The sequence below is a fragment of the Labeo rohita genome, chromosome 25 (assembly GCF_022985175.1).
Source record: "Labeo rohita strain BAU-BD-2019 chromosome 25, IGBB_LRoh.1.0, whole genome shotgun sequence".
Taxonomy (NCBI): Eukaryota; Metazoa; Chordata; class Actinopteri; order Cypriniformes; family Cyprinidae; genus Labeo; species Labeo rohita.
Window position 1 is genome coordinate 16,018,747 of NC_066893.1, and position 19,189 is coordinate 16,037,935.

Consider the following 19,189-nt stretch of genomic DNA (forward strand, 5'->3'; position numbering starts at 1 on the left):
AACAACAATGTCCATTTTCCTTCATAAATGTTTGGAATTGGTGAGTATATCCTCTTTAATAATTCAAATTATTCTATAATTTGGTATAGTGTATGTTACAAGCGTTTTATTGCAGATAAATGCTGATCTTTGGATCTTTCTGTTCATCAAAGTATCCTGAAAGAAAATGTAAAGTGTTTTAAATATCGATAATGATAATAATAAAAAAACTGAACAGCAAATCAGCATTTTAGAATAATTTCTGAAGAATCATGTGACACTGAAGACCGACTAATGATGCTGAAAATTTAGCTTTAATCACAGGAATAAATGACATTTTTAAATATATTTAAATAGAAAGCAGTTATTTTAAATAGTAAAAATATTTTTAAAAATTACTGTTTTTGCTCTACTTTGAATCAAATAAATGCAGACTTGGTAAGCAGAAGAGACTTCTTTAAAAAACATTAAAAAATCTTACTGTTCAAAAACTTTTGACTGGTAGCGTATATAAATTCATAAGTTGCCTAATCATTAATTGTCTGCTTGTTATGTACTGTATGTGAGTGCACGATTTGAAGCAAACACTGTGAGTGCCAAAAATCCAACAACTTCCAATAAACCTTTAGATTAAAAGGTCATTCTGGTCCTTGAGGGAAACATCATTGTCAACAGAGGAGCTTTTCTCCTTCAGCTGAATCACAAGTGGCTGTAAAATCTTTTTTTGCTGATGCTTCTTGTACCCGACAGGAAATAGTGGATTAATGAGACAAACACATGCACAAAATATTTAAGCATTCTATGGTCAAAATGTAAGTGGACTAATAAACTGTGTAGGTGTAAAATACGAAGTTCATTTAGGTAACATGCTAGACAGGGAAGAGAAGGAATTGTTGAATAAAGTTGTTTCTCGTAGCTTCACAACATTACGGTTGAACCGGTGATGTCACATGGACTATTTTATCAATGTCCTTACTACCTTTCTGGGCCTTGAACATGGTAGTACTGTTGCTATATATACAAAGTCAGAAAGCTCTCGGATTCCATCAAAACAAATTTGTGTTCCAATTATAAACAATGGTCTTACAGGTTTGGAATGATATGAGGGTGAGTAATTAATGACAGAATTTTCATTTTTGAGTGAACTATCCCTTTAATAATCGGGTTTAGTAACTAAAAGATTGGCTCTTGAGCAGGACACCTAACCTCAAGTCTCTGTCTGTACGGTAAGTGTACTGCAAGTCACTTTAAATAATGTCTACTTGCCTGTAAAACTCAATATTGGTGTGGACAGGTCCCTATGCAGGGATCCAACAACTTCCAATAAACCTTTAGATTTAAAGGTCATTCTGGTCCTTGAGGGGAAACGTCGTCAAAAGAGGAGCTTTTCTCCTTCAGCTGAATCACAAGTGGCTGTAAAATCTTTTTTTGCTGATGCTCCTTCTACCCTAAAGAAATAGTAGGTTAATGAGACAAACATATGCATAAAATATTTAAGTATTCTAAGGTCAAATTAGATCCTTAATGTAAATATAATTAGGTAACATGCTAGATACTCACCATGCAGTCTTCTGTTCAACATGCCCACTTCCTGTGTAAAGTTAATGAGTAACCACAGCACCCCATTTGTCAAAAAGACCATCCTCCATGCCTTCTATAAATACCCCAGTCTTTGTCTTCAACAGCAGAAGACACAGAATGTCTAAATTAGCCTACAGGACCTTTGCTTGTTTTCTCAGCTTGTTGGGTCTGGGAATGACCTTTGCTGTTCATGCTAGTGGTAAGAAAATCTTTAATTCGTTTGTACGGGAACAAGTCATATGACAAATGTTTGTTCTGCCACTTGATACCCAGATGCAAAGTGTGGATCTACTAAGGCAAGAGGCATCCTTAACCGTTCTTTGAGGGTAATCGGAGGATCAGAGGCCAGACGAGGTTCCCATCCGTGGTTGGCACGTAACAATTCAACTTTACTGCAGTTTTGCATTCCAAAAGGCATTGTGTGGATATACAGATGTAGGAAAATGTATTCTTCAAAATGTATTCAGGTGTCCCTTAGAATCAGAGGATCGCATTTCTGTGCTGCTGTGATCTTGACAGACCACTGGCTTTTGACTGCTGCTCATTGCTTCGCAAGTGTTTCCTCGTAGGTTCATTCAATTTATCCATGACTAATCATAACTTTTGACCCTGTCAACGCTTCGTTGACTTTTTCTCAAATATAAATGCATGCCCTAGGGACCTCCTGCACAAGATTGAGGCTGTAGCAGGTGATTTCGACCAAAGAAAAGTTGACAGAGGGGAGCAGAACTTCCACGTAAAGACCGTGAAGTTCCATGAAAAATATCAGCGCTCCTCTCCCATGAGCTATGATATCGCTTTGCTTGAGATCAAAGGACGCATTCACTTTGGCAAGTCATTCGTTGAGATTAACTCAATTTATGTATTTATATATAGCTGAAAATTATTTTTAGAGAATGACATATGTTTGTTTTCTAGATGATTTTATTAAGCCTGTTTGCCTGCCTTACCCTGGTGAGAAGTTTCCACCCAAGACCATGTGTGTTGTTGGTGGATGGGGTCGTATTGCTGAAAGTGAGAACTAATTTGAACAACATTGAAATAAGAAATAAAGGAATAGTTCACCCAAAATAGAAAATTCTGTCATTAATTACTCACCCTCATGTCGTTCCAAACCCATAAGACCTTTGTTTATCTTCGGAGCACAAATTAAGATGTTTTTGAGAAAATCCGAGAGCTTTCTGATCCTGCATAGACAGAAATGCAACTGAGACATTCAAGGCCCAGAAAGGTAGTAAGGACACGGATAAATAGTCCATGTGACAACAGTGATTCAAATGTAATTTTATGAAGCTACGAGAATACTTTTTGTGCGCAAAGAAAACAAAAATATTGACTTTATCCAACAATTTCTTCTCTTCCATGTGGTGCTGCTGGCATCCTGACATAAAATGTCCATCCCTCTTAGTTTATCATCTGTATATATTCTGGTTCAAATAAGTAAGGCTGGGCAAAAAATTGCAAGTCATCCTCTTTGTCGAAATCTTCAGACATGTTTATGAACGCTGTTTTAAAAAAAAAGTATTTTCATAAAATTATGGTTATGTCACATGGACTGTTTTAAAGATGTCCTCACTACCTTTCTGGGCCTTAAACGTGTCTGTTACGTTGCTGTCTATGCAAGGTCAAACAGCTCTCGGATTTCATCAAAATTATCTTACTTTCTGTTTCGAAGATGAACGGAGGTCTTACGGGTTTGAAACGACATGAGAGTCATTGATGACAGAATTTAATGCTTAAGAGAAAGATCTCAAATATCTCAAACCATTACTATGATAAAGCTGAAGAAGTCTGTCCTTTCTTTAGAAGGTCCACTTCCTTCAGTCCTTCAGGAGGTGCCACTTGAGCTGTTAGAGCAAAGCAAGTGCAAACATGTCCTACAAACACTTAAACCAGGGCAGAAGACCTTCACAGTCTTGTGTGCTGGCCCAGAGAGAGGAGGCAGAGATGCCTGCCAAGTAAGTTGACACTAAAGATGTTACTCCAACATTAACATTGAATTATCATGTTAAGAAGTAACATCCTGAGTAGGATTACTAACACCTATGAGACTGGCTCGGGTTGGCAAAGACGGGCCAAACAGTTCCAATCTGTCCTCCAGGGAGATTCTGGGGGTCCCCTCCTCTGCTCCAGAGCAGATGGACACTGGGTGGCTGTGGGAGTCACATCATGGGGCAAGGGCTGTGGTCGAAGCTGGAATAACAATAAGATCAAACCCTCGTCCAGAAGAGGCTCACCTGGAGTATTCACTGATGTCTTAATGTTCCTGTCATGGATCAAGTCTAATCTTAGGAATGGTGGGTATTGTTGTCGAGTTAGATCTTCTTGCCTGCTTTCGAACTCCAAGGACTGGTAGTGGTTAAAGGGTTAGTTTACTAAAAAATGAAAATTCTGTCATTAATTACTCACCCTCATGTCGTTCCCACAATTTAACACAAATTAAGATATTTTCAAAGAAATCCGAGAGTATTCTGATCCTACACAGACAGCAACTATACTGCCACGTTCAAGGCCCAGAAAGGTAGTAAGGACATCGATAAAATAGTCCATGTGACATTAGTGGTTCAATTTTAATTGTATGAAGCTACGAGAATACTTACAGGTTTGGAACAAGGTGAGGGTGAGTAATTAATGACAGAATTTTCCCTTTTTGTTGATTAAATGACTACTTGTCTATAGAACTCAACATAGGTGTGGACAGGTCCCTGTGTAGTGTACCTGATGGAGTTGTACCTGGATGTGAAGGCATCATCAGAAATCCAGCTCACCCAGGTCAAAGCTACAACAACAATGAGTGAGTCACATCCGAAGCATCTTAGATATTTACAACCCAAAGGCAACATTAAAAACTTTCACAGCAGTTTATCTTTAAATTGTTTGCTGTAGGGTGTGTCTGTGGTCTATTCGAGTTACTGCTAGAGAACAAATTCTGCTGGAGTTCCTGGAGTTTGACCTGGAGAATGACACACAGTGCCACAGTGATCATCTGACTGTGTTTGTGGATGAAGACAAGCAAATAGGTGGGAGAAAAAATAATAGATCTATTGGCTTTGTTGTTTTATCGTCTGCAAGTGGTTGTGAGGTTCTCCTTGTGACCTTGCTCACCAGGACAATTCTGTGGTGGTCAATCTCCATCTCCAGTTCTTATTGGTGGTTCCCACAGTATCACAGTGCAGTTTGTTTCTGATGCAAGCAGCACAGCTGCAGGATTTGCCATCCAATTCAGTGGTGTTGACAAGGACTACCGTTTTGGTGAGTTGAATCTGTCCAACTGGTTTCTCTTGTTGTGAGCTTACAAAGTTCCTTGAAAGTGACAGAATAATGCTTGTGGAAATCTTTAACGCTCAAGCCTGTTTGGTGACAGGACAATGACAATGCAGAATGAGCTGTGCAACTGTGTAATAGTGATCACCATACATTGCATGGATGCTTGCACAGGCCTGATGATGTTGTTTTCGAGCATTGCCTCATTTACATGTCTGTGTATTCATACAGTCCCGTTATTAAAAAATGTTCCAACCTAATTGTGCTCTCCTTAGCAGCACAGGTTGTGCTCAACTGATCTGTTGGTTTCATCACTTGGTGTTCAAGGTGTTCATTTCCCCAGTCAGGTTGAGAGGCAAACTAACTTTTCCCCAGTAGAATTCTGTTTTCACACTACCGCTGTTAGGCTCCTCCGAGAGCGGAGAGCTTATCTCAATGGGACCGTTTCTATAGTTACATCTCTGCCAGGGGGCCATCTACCAGTGGTAAGTTCGGAGAAGGTAAGAGCGAGGTTCAAATCACCACCCTGCTCCCCTCAGTATGACCCTTGCCAGACAGAAATGTGACACCGTGCTGCAACGTCATCGGCCGGGCTCTATTCCACCAGTTTCTCCTTTTGTGTTTGTGCAGGGGTTGAATGTGGAACAGTGGTGCTGTTACAGCCCAAGGGGGCTGTGAGGAGCCCCGCCTACCCGCAAGTCTACGGCAACAACACTCTTTGCCGCTGGGTCATCTATGCCCCAGAAGGCCACATAGTCAAGGTAAAAACAACTCTTAAGTCCTTGTGTTGGCCCAGTCATTGCCTGGTGTCTCCTCTGTCCAGTCGTGACCTGTCTGTCCGGTCATGAATGCATGCATGCAGCGAGATTGGAAGCTCTGATCGGTTTCACTGCAAGAGAGAATGTGATACTCAATTAGACTCCAAAGAGCTATGCCATGACGTCACTGCAGTCATGTAACGCTGGTTGTTTCCTGCTCTTTACAAAGTGCAAATGTAAACTGTTTCAAATTAGAGGGTTAGCTCACCTAAAAGTTTAAGTTTTGTCATTAAAGGAGAAGTTCATTTCCCTTGTCATCCAATAAGTTAATGTCTTTCTTTCTTCAGTCGTAAAAAAAATCATGTTTTTTCAGGAAAACAGTTCAGGATTTCTCTCCATATAGTGGACTTCTATGGTGCCCCCGAGTTTGAACTTCCAAAATGCGGTTTAAATGCAGATTGAAAGGGCTCTAATCGATCCCAGCCAAGGAAGAAGGGTCTTATCTAGCGAAACGGTCAGTTGTTTTGTACAATTACTATTACAAATACTTTTTAACCTCAAATTCTCGTCTTGTCTAGCTCTGCGTGAACTCTGTATTCTGGTTCATGACAGTTAGGGTATATCAAAAAGTTAGGGTATGTTCTTGTTCAACTTCAAAATCTCCTACATCGCTGTTTTACCTTTTTTGTAAAGGGCGTTTGATCGTCTTTGCATGTTCACTTTGTAAACACTATGTTGGTACTTCTGCAGTGATGTAGGATGATTTTGAAGTTGGAGGAGAAAATGAGATGGGAGTTTTTCGACCTACCCTAACTGTCTTGAACCGGAATAAGTTCACACACAGCTAGACAAGATGAGCGATTGAGGTTAAAAAGTATATGAATTGTCATTTTTCTTAGATTTTTCGCTAGATAAGACCCTTCTTTCTTGGCTGGGAGCGTTTAAAGCCCTTCAAAGCTGCATTTAAACTGCATTTTGGAAGTTCATGGCACCATAGAAGTCCACTATATAGGGACAAATCCTGAAATGTTTTCCTCAAAAAACATAATTTCTTTACGACTGAAGAAAGACATGAACATCTTGGATGACAAGGTGGTGAGTAAATTATCTGTAAATTTTTGTTCTGGAAGTAAATTTCTACTTTAATTACTCACTCTCATGTCATTCCAAACTTGTAAGACCTTCATCTTCAGAACACAAGTTAAGATATTTTTGATGAAATACGAGAGCTTTCTGACCCTGCATAGACAGCAATGCAATTACCACATTCAAGGCCCAAAAAGGTAGTAAGGACATTGTTAAAATAGTCCATGTGACATCAGTGGTTCATGAAGCTATGAGAATACTTTTTGTGTGCAAAACCAAGATTAATGACTTCATTCAACAACTTTTTCTCTTCCTGGTCAGAAAGCTCTTGGATCAAAAATGTCTTAATTTGTCTTATGAAGATAAACAAAGGTCCTACGTTTTTATTTTTGGGAGACTATCCTTTTAAGAACTTTTCAGCTTTTTTGGAATAACTGATACAGTTATGGCATCTGGAGTGCCAGAAAACCTAACTTTGCTATGCTATGTGAATAATCATATCACTCTGTTTGCTATATGCAAATATGTTAATTACACTATAATAACTTTACTATGTGCTTTAAAGCTTGACTTCAACGACTTTGAGCTTGAGGAGTCAGAGAACTGCAAATATGATTCACTCACAGTGTTTGGAGACATTGATGGCAAGGATGAAATAGGTAAAGTACAAAAACATGATTAAAATTTAAGTTTTTTATATAAATAGTTTTATTTTCTGTAAATAATTGCTCATCCTCAAGTTGTTCCAAACCCGTAAGACCTTCGTTTATCTTTTGAACACAAATTGAGATATTTTGGATGAAATCCGAATGGTTTTTGACCCTGCATAGACAGCTACACAACTGACACGTTCAAGACCCAGAAAGGTAGTAAAGACATAATTAAAATAGTCCATGTGGCATCAGTGGTTCATCTGTAATTTTATGAAGCTACTAGAATACTTTTTGTGCACAAAGAAAAGAAAAATGATTTTATTCAACAATTTGTTCTCCTCAACACATTCCTCTTAGCTTCATAACATTAAGACTGAACCACTGATGTCACATGGACTATTTTAACAATGTTTTTACTACCTTTCTGGGCCTTGAATGTGTCAGTTGTGTTGCTGTACTGTATATGCAGGGTCAGAAAGCTCTCGGAATTCATCAGAAATATATTTGTGTTTTGAAGATAAATTAAGGTCTTACAGGTTTGGAATGTCATGAGGGTAAGTAATTAATGACAGAATTTTCGGGTGAACTTTCCCTTTAACTATGCACTGCTGTTGAAATGTTTGAGTTCATTAAAATACATTTCATGTAATATTAGTGCAAAATTTTCCACTGCACATTTATGGAAAATGTAGTCTTTAAGTATTCTGCTATTATAATTTTTGTGTTTTAAGTGGTCGTATGTGGCGGGAGCATTCCTCCAGCTGTGCTCAGCTATGGTCGCATAATGCTTCTACAGTTTAGCACAGACAACACCATCTCCGCCCGTGGTTTCAACGCCTCCTTTTCTTCTATCAGCGAAAAATGTGAGAGTCAACATGTGCAAAGAAAAACGCTCATGGCAGGTGTTCAAATTTCACCCAACCAAACCTGACCCACATGTTTCTCACATGTCAAAATAGTATGCCACAGTATAAACACAAGCCAACCTAAAAATATTTATACTTCCTCCAAAAGGTCAACAGTAAAATTAGAAGTTAAAGCATGTTGCATGCACATTTTGCATGTATTTTACTTTTTAAAACTTAAAGGTTATTTGTTATTATTGTGTTTACATACAGTTGAGATCAAAAGTTTACATCCCCCTTTCAGAATCATTAGAAATGTTCTTCTTTTTTTTTTTTTTTACCAAAATAAGAGGGATCATACATAACAATGCATGTTATTGTTTATTTAGTACTGACCTGAATAAGATATTTCACTTAAAAGAGGTTTACATATAATACACAAGAGAAAATAATAGTTGATTTTATAAAAAACAACCCGGTTCAAAAGTTTACATACACTTGATTTTTAATACTGTGTTATTACCTAAATGATCCACAGCTGTGTGTCTTTATTTTTTGTTGTTGTTTAGTGATATTTGAGTCCTTTGTTTGTCCTGAACAGTTAAACTGCTCACTGTTCTTCAGAAAAATCCTTCAGGTCCCACCAATTCTTCAGTTTTCCAGCATTTTTGTGTATTTGAACCCTTTCCAACAATTAATATATGATTTTGAGATCCATCTTTTCACACTGAGGAAAACTGAAGGACTCATATGCAACTATTACAGAAGGTTCAAACGCTCACTGATGCTCCAAAAGTAAAAACGATGCATTAGGAGCTGGGGGGTGAAAACTTTTGAACAGAATGGAGATGCGTACATTTTTCTTATTTTGCATAAATATCATATTTTATCATTTAGTACTGCCCTTCAGAGGCTACAGAAGATACTTTCATGTTTCCCAGAGGACAAAAAAAAAGTTCAATTTACCCTGATCTTCAAATTTCAAAAGTTTTCACCCCTGGCTGCTAATGCATCCTGTCTTCTTATTCAGGTCAGTACTAAATAAACAATAACATGCATTTTGTATGACCTCAACTGTATATAAAACATAAAATTCAAGATTTAAAAAAAACCTTGAATACATATAAATGTTTAAATTCTACTTTACCCTAATTTGTTATGTTAGTAATGTAATTTACTAGTACATTAAATACAAAAATACATTATAATTTTTTAATATTTTACATAAAAACCCATACTGCAACAAAGACACAATAAATATTCTGCTTCTACAGAACCCAGCATACTAAATCTTTTTTTTTTTTTTTTTTTGAGGTTGTAACCACTATCTTCTAATGTGTAAAATGATGACGAAAATGATTCTGATTTCCTCACAGATCTCAGAGAGACAGCGTATGAAGATCAAGGAGAGGAAGTAGATGATGACAGCAGAGTTATCTCACCACATTTTAAGGCTGGTTTGTGCTGTACACGCTTGCTCTTGTTCTTTCTGCTGTCCACAGTCACATCATTTCACTGCATTTTTTGAGCTCTAAAAGAGGATCCTTGTCTCAGAGGGCCTTTAGAATGCATGGAATCCAGAGTCAAAAAATGTGTAAAATAAGGGAAAACACGTATTGAGTCACAAATGAGAATTCGTTTATCTCTGAACAGATTGTGAGGGTGTATTTGGTTTTACCGCAAGTATTCATACAAATGTTCTTCTGATTCTCAGCTCCGTGTGGAATGCCAGACGCCTTTGCTGCCTCTGGATTGGACGCCTCAAGGACAGCAGAGGATGATGGGAAACTGTCGTGGCACGTGAGAATTGGTCTGGGTGCAGGTTATGAATGCTGTGGAGTGATTATCCAGCCACAATGGATCCTTACTGATGCACACTGCGTCTATAACCTGTGAGAAGCCAACAGTTGTGCACTTTATAAAAGACATTTAAACTTGCAGTACCTTTTTTAAGCAAACTGATGATTTCTTTGTAGGGAAGAACGGCATTTGAGACTTATATCAGTGTCAACAGGAGGCTCAAACAAACAGGTGAGAGGACATCAACAGGAACTGAAGATGTGGATCACCCAATTTTCATTTTTGGCTGAATCTATGTCTTCAGCACCCACATCTCTTTCTCAGATCTGTGATGTGATTGGAGTACTGGCACACCCTCATTACACCCCATCCTCTCTCGACTACAATGTGGCTTTGCTTAAGCTGAGCTCTCCATTAAATCTCAGCGAAAGTATGCAGCCTATCTATCTACCCTCTGCTGGACAGGAAATCCCTCCCTCCCTCCATTGCTGGGCTCCGGCGTGGACCGGCCAAATGTGTACGTCACCCGTCTGCCTTCACGAGTTGACCGTTGTGATAGTTACACAATAGTCTGACTAGGATTTTGATATCTCTGTGTGTGTGCAAACATAACACTTCAGGACTACTGACCTAGCATTGAACTTTCAGAACTTAAATGCCACTTGAATGATTTATTTCATGAAGCATAATTTGAATTTCTCTGTTGCACATTTTGCCCTCTGTGGAGCTTTAGATAAAGTTTATGCACTCTTTTTAGCAGGACATGGGCAGTGCAAACCTGTACGGCTAAAAATATCTTTGCTGGAACGAGGGGTGTGTGAACAACACCACAGAATTAGATTGACACCTACAATGCTATGTGCTGGACTGAGCAGGGGAGAATCATGCATGGTGAGAAACTAACTACACTAAACACTCACTGTGTACTAGAAGGAAATGTAACTGAAGAAATGCTGACCTCTAGTGCATAAGTTTGGTAATGATTCTTAAAATGCATCCTAAGTACTTAAAGGGATAGTTCACCCAAAAATGAAACCCTCAAGCCATCAAGCCATATGACTTTTTTTCTTTCAGACAAATACAGTCGGAGTTATATTAAAAAATGTCCTGGGTCTTCCAAGCTTTAGAATGGCAGTGAATGGGTGTTAGTCCAATAGAAGTCCAAAAAGTGTATCCATCCATCATAAAAAGTAGTCACATGGCTCTAGGGGGTTAATAAAGGCCTCCAGAAGTGAATCAAAGCGTTTGTGTAAGAAAAATATCTGTATTTACAACGTTATAAACTGTAATCTCGTAATTCCGCTAACTGTCGAATGCATGTTCATGAGAGAGTGGCGTTCCAGTGATGACGTAGGACGTAGGTGTAGCGTAAGCTCCAGTAAGAAGAAACTAACGCGTATGCGCAGAGGAGAGAGTAAAACAAAACACTGATCACAAATTAGAAGTACAAAAATGAGACGTAGGAGGTATGTCCACTGTCCTATCAAGAAAAATGCAAAAAAAGAAGTAAAAAAACTAAGATTTGTAAAGAAAAATGTTGGAGGATTTCGATATAAGCCAAGAGGAGACTGGTTTTACTTTGCTAAACAATGGAAACTTTGCTTCCTTTGCTTCTGTAAACAAAATGTGGTTTCTCACGAGACTTGGTTCTCACATGACCTTGAATATGTGAGGAGAAATTGTTGAGTAAAGTCATTATTTTTGTTTTCTTTCCATGCAAAAAGTATTTAAGAATCACTGATGTCGCATGGACTATTTTACTGATGATCTTACTACTTTTCTGGCCGTTGAACGTGTCAGTTGCATTGCTGTCTATGCAAAGCCAGAAAGCTCTCAGTTTTAATCAAACAAATCTTAAGTAGTATTCTGAAGATGAACAAAGGTCTTACAGGTTTCGAACGACATGAGGGTGAGTAATTAATGACAGAATGTTTATTTTTGGGTGAGCAATCCATTTGTAGTCAGTGTTGCAAATGTTGATGCAGAAATGCAAGTTTGAGTGAATAATAGTTTACATATTAGTTCTGACTTTCTCTGGAATACTGTCTCACTCTAGGCTCACTGGACCGCTGGACATCTCGCTTGTCTAACAAACACATCTGGTGTTGTTCTGATGGGAGTAAAGAGTTGGGGAGAACCTTGCAGTGGAATCCAGATGCCGGCGGTATATTCTTTAGTACCGACCATCATGGACTGGATCTCTCAGAATTTGGACACAGAGTGAAAACCTCACATACAGTTGAGGTCAAAAGTTTACATACACCTTGCAAAATCTGCAAAATGTTAATTATTTTACCAAAATAAGAGGGATCATACAAAATGCATTTTTTATGTAGTACTGACCTGAATAAGGTATTTCACATAAAAGACCTTTACATATAGTCCACAAGAGAATATACTAGTTGAATATATATAATATGACTCTGTTGAAATGTTTACATACACTGATGCTTAATACTATGTTGTTACCTGAATGATCCACAGCTGTGTTTTTTTGTTTAGTGATAGTTGTTCATGAGTCCTTTGTTTGTCCTGAAGAGTTCAACTGCCCACTGTTCTTCAAAAAAACCTTCAGGTCCCATAAATAGTTTTTTCAGCATTTTTGTGTATTTGAACCCTTTCCAACAATGACTGTATGATCCATCTTTTCACACTGAGGACAACTGAGGGACTCATATGCAACTACAACAAAAGATTCAAATGCTCACTGATACTCCAGAAGTAAAAACAATACATTAAGAGGCGGGGGTGAAAATGTTTGAACAGAATTTAGATGTTTTCTTATTTTGTCTAAATATCATATTTTTTTTTATTTAGTACTGTCCTTCAGAAGCTACAGAATATACTTACATGTTTCCCAGGAGACAAAATAAGTTCAATTTATTCTGATCTTCAAATTCAAAATGTTTTCACTCCCCGGCTCTTAATGCATTGTGTTTTCTTCTAAGACATCTGTGAAGCACATAAACCATATGCATAATTTACAGGTGGGATAGGTGGGACATGTCCCCACCACTTTTCGCCGTGGTCGATATTGTCCCCATCACTTTTTTGAAACATCTCGCGGCAAGGACGTACCTGATGCAGATGAAACATCAGGTACATCCAGTGACAGAACGTTCTCTTGTGGCTCTTGCACAGTGCTTCAATCTATCGCTTAAACATTGCAGACACTATCTATTATTTCCGGTTAAATCACAAAACAACACACAAATTGTGTCTCTGTTCTGCATATGCGATTACTGATTAACATCTCTGATTATAATAAGGAGAAAAAAAAATTGACGCAGGCAGATTAGAACCTAGACCCTCCTACATGACTGTTTAGTAGTATGAATGTTTATATATGTATTTATTCACTGACGTGAAGAATTTCGTCCCAGCCACTTTTTAAAACAGTTACACCACTGATTTGACCCTTCTGTAATAGTTGCATATGAGTCCCTCAGTTGTCCTCAGTGTGAAAAGATGGATCTCAAAATCATACAGTCATTGTTGGAAAGGGTTCAAATACACAAAAATGCTGAAGAAACACAGAATTTGTGGGACCTGAAGGATTTTTCTGAAGAACAGCAGGCAGTTTAATTGTTCAGGACAAACAAGAAACTCATGAACAACTTTCACTAAAAAAAAAAAACAGCTGTTGATCATTCAGGTAACACAGTATTAAGAATCAAGTGTATGTAAACTTTTGAACAGGGTCATTTTTATAAATTCAGCTATTATTTTTTCTTGTGGACTATATGTAAACATCTTTTATGTGAAATATCTTATTCAGGTCAGTACTAAATAAAAAATAACATGCATGTTGTATGATCCCTCTTATTTTGCTAAAATAATTAACATTTTGCAGATTCTGCCAGGTGTAAACTTTTGACCTCAACTGCATTAGCAACCACTTGACATAAATGTTAGTTTCATTGAATAGATTTGTTGTTTACTTTCTTTCTAAAGTTTTTTGAAACATTTTTTAGCTTTTTTACCAAGACTTTTTCTAACTTGAATAAAACTATTTTAAAACTTCAAAAATGTCAGGCATTTCATTTCCTGCTCTAATGGCCTTAGCCTAACTCACTGTACTTGAGGGGTTTCCTTGACCCATCCCTCTGAATGTGTTGTCATGCAGTGGGGTGATCCCACACCATTCAAGAACATACATGAACAACCATAGACAGTGCTCTGTCACAGCCTGCTCATTTAAATATTCTTTTCCTATTGGCTGGGGCCACTGAGAGGCCTACTCCTATTGGCTGCATTCCATTAACTCCATCTACTCTTCTACTATCAAATGGCCTTGGTGCAAAGGTTGGAATACATGAAAAAAAAAATGAACTGTGAACAAGTTCTTCTTCACATACAGTGAACCCTGACCATACTAAAGGATACAGTACAGGAAAAAGTCTGCAGCATGGATCAAATTCTAGTGAGTAGTTTCTCCCTTTTGAAATTTATTGCACTTTCCTTGTTTTCTTCTTCACTGCTTTGCGAAAAGCAATTAGCACCTTTCCTTTCCTCCCTGTCAGTTTCACAGCTTTCTATTGAATTTATTCTGGTTCAAAAGACAGCAGTGGAAAGAAGGTGAGAGGTAATTACAGACATATGCAGGTTATCAACTCAAAATGTTGAATGTAGCACAGTATGGCAGTAGTTCATAAGTGTTAGTTGTTTTGTATATTTTCAAATGTTTACACACATACTCTGTTTTACTTATTATTACTATTTTCACATTTTAGAATTATAGTTAAGTTAACGAAACAAATGCAAGTATGGGAATTAAGTATCACGGGTATATTTGTAGCAATAGCCAGCAATACATTGTATGGGTCAAAATGATCGATTTTACTTTTATGCCAAAAATCATTAGGATATTAAGTAAAGATCATGTTCCATGAAGATATTTTGTAAACTTGCTACTGTAAATATATCAAAACTTAATTTTTGATTAGTAAAATGCATTACTAAGAACTTCATTTGGACAACTTTAAAGATGATTATGACTGGTTTTGTGGTCCATATTACTAAAAATTAAATTCAAATTAAAATTTGTTTATATATATATATATATATATTTTTTATATTAATATATATTAAAATTAATTAACATGAATTAATTTTTATTCATGTATGTTCTTTTTATATATATTGTATAATATATATTATATATATTTGTATAATTTGTAATATATATGATATATATAATTTATATATATTAATGTATTAAAATTAAAAGATACAATAATAACAATATTATTACAATATTACAATTAATTAAAATGGATTTATAATATGATCAGATAACTTTAAATTTCTATTTATAATTTTATAATTTTCTTATATTTTTATACATTTTTATTTGTCTACAAAACTGCTAAGTAATCATAAATTCAGACTACATATATATATATATATATATATATACACACAATTATTTTGTAAATATACATTTAATCTACAAAACTATATATATATATATATATATATATATATATATTATTATAATATCATTTAATTAATAAAATCTAACTTTAAATTTATATTTATAATTTTGTCCTTTACTATTTAATAATGCATTTAACGTGTATGTTGCAGACAGTACCTGTGCTAATCGGGATATCAGTAGTGGTGGTCACGGTCCTCTTCCTAATCCTAAAACCAGGAGACTCCAATGGAGGCCGAAAGCAAAGCAAGTTTCCAAAAACCTTGCAGGATCCCAATGTTAAATACCCATTGCCACTCATAGAAAAAGAGGTCAGTCAGAATTTAAATGTGTACATAGGTTTTCTCCTGCAAACGTAAGCAAGAATATTACTGCAGCTCAACTGAACTACTTTTATTTGCTTTGCAACAGGAAATCAATCATGACACAAAAAAATTCCGGTTTGGTCTTCCGTCCCCGTCTCACGTTCTTGGTCTCCCTATTGGTAGGACATTGCACTATATGCCTTTATCACGTCTGCAGAAACAACTGACCTTGAAATCTGACACAGTATAATTTCACGTTTCAATCTTCTTGTATTCTGTGCCACAGGTCAGCATGTTTACCTGTCTGCAAAGGTGAATGGGAATCTAGTTATTCGTGCATACACACCTGTTTCCAGCGATGAGGACCAGGGACACGTCGATCTAGTTGTAAAGGTGCGACGCAACACAGTTTGTAGTTGCAAATAACTGGTTATGTTTTACAGTTGGCTATACTAACATAAGATTCTTATTCTCAGGTCTACTATAAAAATACCCATCCAAACTATCCCGACGGAGGCAAGATGTCTCAGTACTTGAATGACATGAAGATTGGAGACACCATTGACTTTAGGGGTCCCAATGGATTACTGGTATACAATGGAAATGGTAAGGGAAATATAAAACAATACAATAGCCTAACATGCAGTAATTCGCACATAATTTAGTTTTCAGCCACTAGAGGGCGATGTCGTACTATTCTAAGACTGTAACAAATGCATGACCTGTTTATACGATGCATTTTAAAATATTTAAATGCTTCAGATGCTGAATATATTTCCTCACTGACATTTACAGGGCAGTTTGCTATTCGCCCTGACAAAAAATCTGAACCCAAAGTGCGGAAGTTCAGACACGTGGGAATGATCGCTGGAGGAACAGGTAATGATGGACATTTTGAATGGGGTCCAAAGTATTCTTAGTAGGTTTCAGGCACTGCTGCCAAGACAGTTCATCAGAATAATATTAGTATTAATTAAAGATGACACGTTCATTCTTTCAGGCATCACTCCAATGCTCCAGCTGATCAGGAGCATAACCGCAGATCCTGCTGACAACACCAAGTGTTCCCTTATATTTGCCAACCAGGTCAGTCACATTCACGAGGAAAAAAATCATTACGCTAATAAATAAATAACCAATACGCGTTTGGAGATTAAAAATGGTAAACAATATTTGACAATGGAATTCGGGTCCTAATGTGGCATACTAATTATTAAGATTAACTTATAAATACCTTGTAAACATCCTCAGTTACGTAAATAATATCGAAGAACTTACGTTTCAGACGTTTTCTCCATCAAAGAAAATAGTTCCAAAAGCAGTCAAGCGTTAACGTACATGTGTAAAGCCGGACTGGAGTAAATTGGTGAGTGGAACGGAGTGGCAGATATAGCGCTGCTTACCAGCTCCGCTCAAGATCCATTTCGGGTTTTCTATTTTTTCATTCTCCCTCAAGTGAACACGAAGCGACGGTTGACGGTTATGAATTTGAAAAAACTCAATTCTTATTGCAAAAAAAAAATCACACAGCTCCTCTACCTTCACTACCTTGCGTGGGACGCTCCATCATTATAAAACCCGCTCTTTTCCTCAGACAAACGACGAACTGTTTGCAGTGTCTTGGCTGAAATGTCGTGAAGACAAGCGGAGTGATACAACAGTAAATTAGCGCAACACTTGACCAATCAAATCAAATTTAGGCCAAATGTCGTATAAAAGTAGATTAAAAATGTCCTTCTTGTTTTAATCTTTAACCTTTTTTGCCTAAAACAACAACAAAAAAGCATTTCAAGTGGAGTAAGAAAAATAAAGGTACTTAAAGATATTTACTGAACACCTATCTCACACAAATGAATATCTTGTTTGATAGATTTCTCTGAAAACAAAGCTTGTCATGTAATTGAATATAATGTTATGTGATTTTTTAATTATAGTGGAGCATATAAATAATAAATATAATTTTCAGATAATATGCACTTACGTCACGGTTTGGTCAGTTACCCGGATGCACGGCCATATTGGCGATACTCAGATGTAAACAACAGCATGGATTGTACGGATAACGTATACGTTGTTCTGCTAATTTATGGTGTCTAAACCATGGAAAAAAACGTGTGGAAGTTTCTAAATCATATAGAGAAGAACTTAGTAAGCAGGAAAGGGCGCAATATTTTGATAAACTAAAGGTAATAGCTGGTAAAGATACGTACAAGCAGTGTAAATTAAGATATAAGCCTAATATTTTAACTGCCTGACTGGAAATGATAAAAAGAAGCATGAATGTCAAGATTCTTGCTCTGGAAATCCTAGTTCAGTTTGGCCAGCCACAAACGCCTTTTGTTTCTCAGTTTTTTGCACTCTTCTCCTTGATTTGTTTTAACTTTTGGCAGTCTATAGTACTCCAAATGTTTTTCCTGGTCCAGCCAATTAGTACAGTCCAAAACATGACAATAATTGACTATTTTCAGCAGCAATAATTAGCAAAATATGCAAGTTTCGTTCAGTGGCATTGTTTATGTTCAGTGCTGCCAAAATGGCTGATTGATTAACGAGTCATGAAAACACTATAAAACAATTTAATGAGTCTTGAGTAAGTGTTAACACATCATATATTTGTCATACTTGCCAAAAAGGACATCACTCACGCTTAATAAACATCAGAACACCTTATGTTTGTCAGCTGTTTTCTAAGAAACCATGTTTCTCGCCCACAGACTGAGAAGGACATATTGTTACGCAAAGAGCTGGATGAAGTTCATAGAAGTTACCCTGATAAACTCAATCTGTGGTACACACTGGACAAGCCCTCTGAAGGTACGTTCATCTGATATACTAGTAAATATCTAGATGAATACTAAATGTGGTGATCATTTGACTGCCCTGCAGTAGAGACGACTGTGAAGGTTTTTCTGTCTATGTTCTTGTGACAGGGTGGAAATACAGCAAAGGGTTTGTTGATGCTGACATGATAAAAGACCATCTCCCGCCTCCGGCCAACGATGTGCTCATCGTGATGTGTGGTCCACCCCCCATGATCCAGTATGCGTGTCTGCCAAACCTCGACAAGCTGGGTTACAAAACAGAGAACACTTTTGCATACTGAGTCTTCTGCTGCTGATATTGCACAAACAAATTCTCTGATAATTTGTAATAGTTGGTTTACATCTTGTGAAACATGTCAAATTGATGCCGGATGTAGGATTAAAAATAGATCTTTTGTTAAACACATTTGGTTTTGTTTGTGGTAAATTCTCTTAGAAAAAAAGTCCAGTTGAGGCAAGTATTTATGGAAGGCTGTTTCCGCCACTGAATAAAAAAATCCAAAAAAGGTCATTGCACTTTTTTTCCCTCGCAGTTGCAAGTTTACATCTCTTTTTTTTTCTTAGAATTAAAGTCAGAATTGCATGATTATAAACTCACAATTGCGAGTTATACTGTCAGAATAGCGGGATATAAAAAATCTGAAATAAAGTCTGAATTC

At 36.9% G+C, this 19,189-nt stretch overlaps 2 protein-coding genes across 2 annotated transcripts; both read left to right on the top strand.

The window, feature by feature from the left end:
• The first annotated feature begins 1,568 nt into the window (after positions 1 to 1,568).
• Positions 1,569 to 12,190, top strand: LOC127156232 (ovochymase-2-like). Its single transcript, XM_051098980.1, has 17 exons — positions 1,569 to 2,125; positions 2,218 to 2,390; positions 2,479 to 2,574; positions 3,367 to 3,518; positions 3,662 to 3,857; positions 4,240 to 4,354; positions 4,447 to 4,580; positions 4,669 to 4,812; positions 5,455 to 5,585; positions 7,234 to 7,327; positions 8,053 to 8,184; positions 9,543 to 9,623; positions 9,881 to 10,058; positions 10,143 to 10,197; positions 10,291 to 10,483; positions 10,724 to 10,857; positions 12,023 to 12,190. The coding sequence occupies exons 1-17, from the start codon at positions 2,004 to 2,006 to the stop codon at positions 12,188 to 12,190; spliced, it is 2,298 nt and encodes a 765-aa protein (XP_050954937.1). The 5' UTR covers positions 1,569 to 2,003.
• A 2,066-nt stretch (positions 12,191 to 14,256) lies between these two features.
• Positions 14,257 to 18,936, top strand: LOC127156907 (NADH-cytochrome b5 reductase 2). The gene is made up of 9 exons (XM_051100060.1): positions 14,257 to 14,389; positions 15,556 to 15,714; positions 15,815 to 15,887; positions 15,995 to 16,101; positions 16,185 to 16,314; positions 16,504 to 16,587; positions 16,709 to 16,794; positions 18,423 to 18,522; positions 18,639 to 18,936. Exons 1-9 carry the CDS (start codon positions 14,375 to 14,377, stop codon positions 18,809 to 18,811), a joined length of 927 nt encoding a protein of 308 aa, XP_050956017.1. The 5' UTR covers positions 14,257 to 14,374; the 3' UTR covers positions 18,812 to 18,936.
• The last annotated feature ends 253 nt before the right edge of the window (positions 18,937 to 19,189 follow it).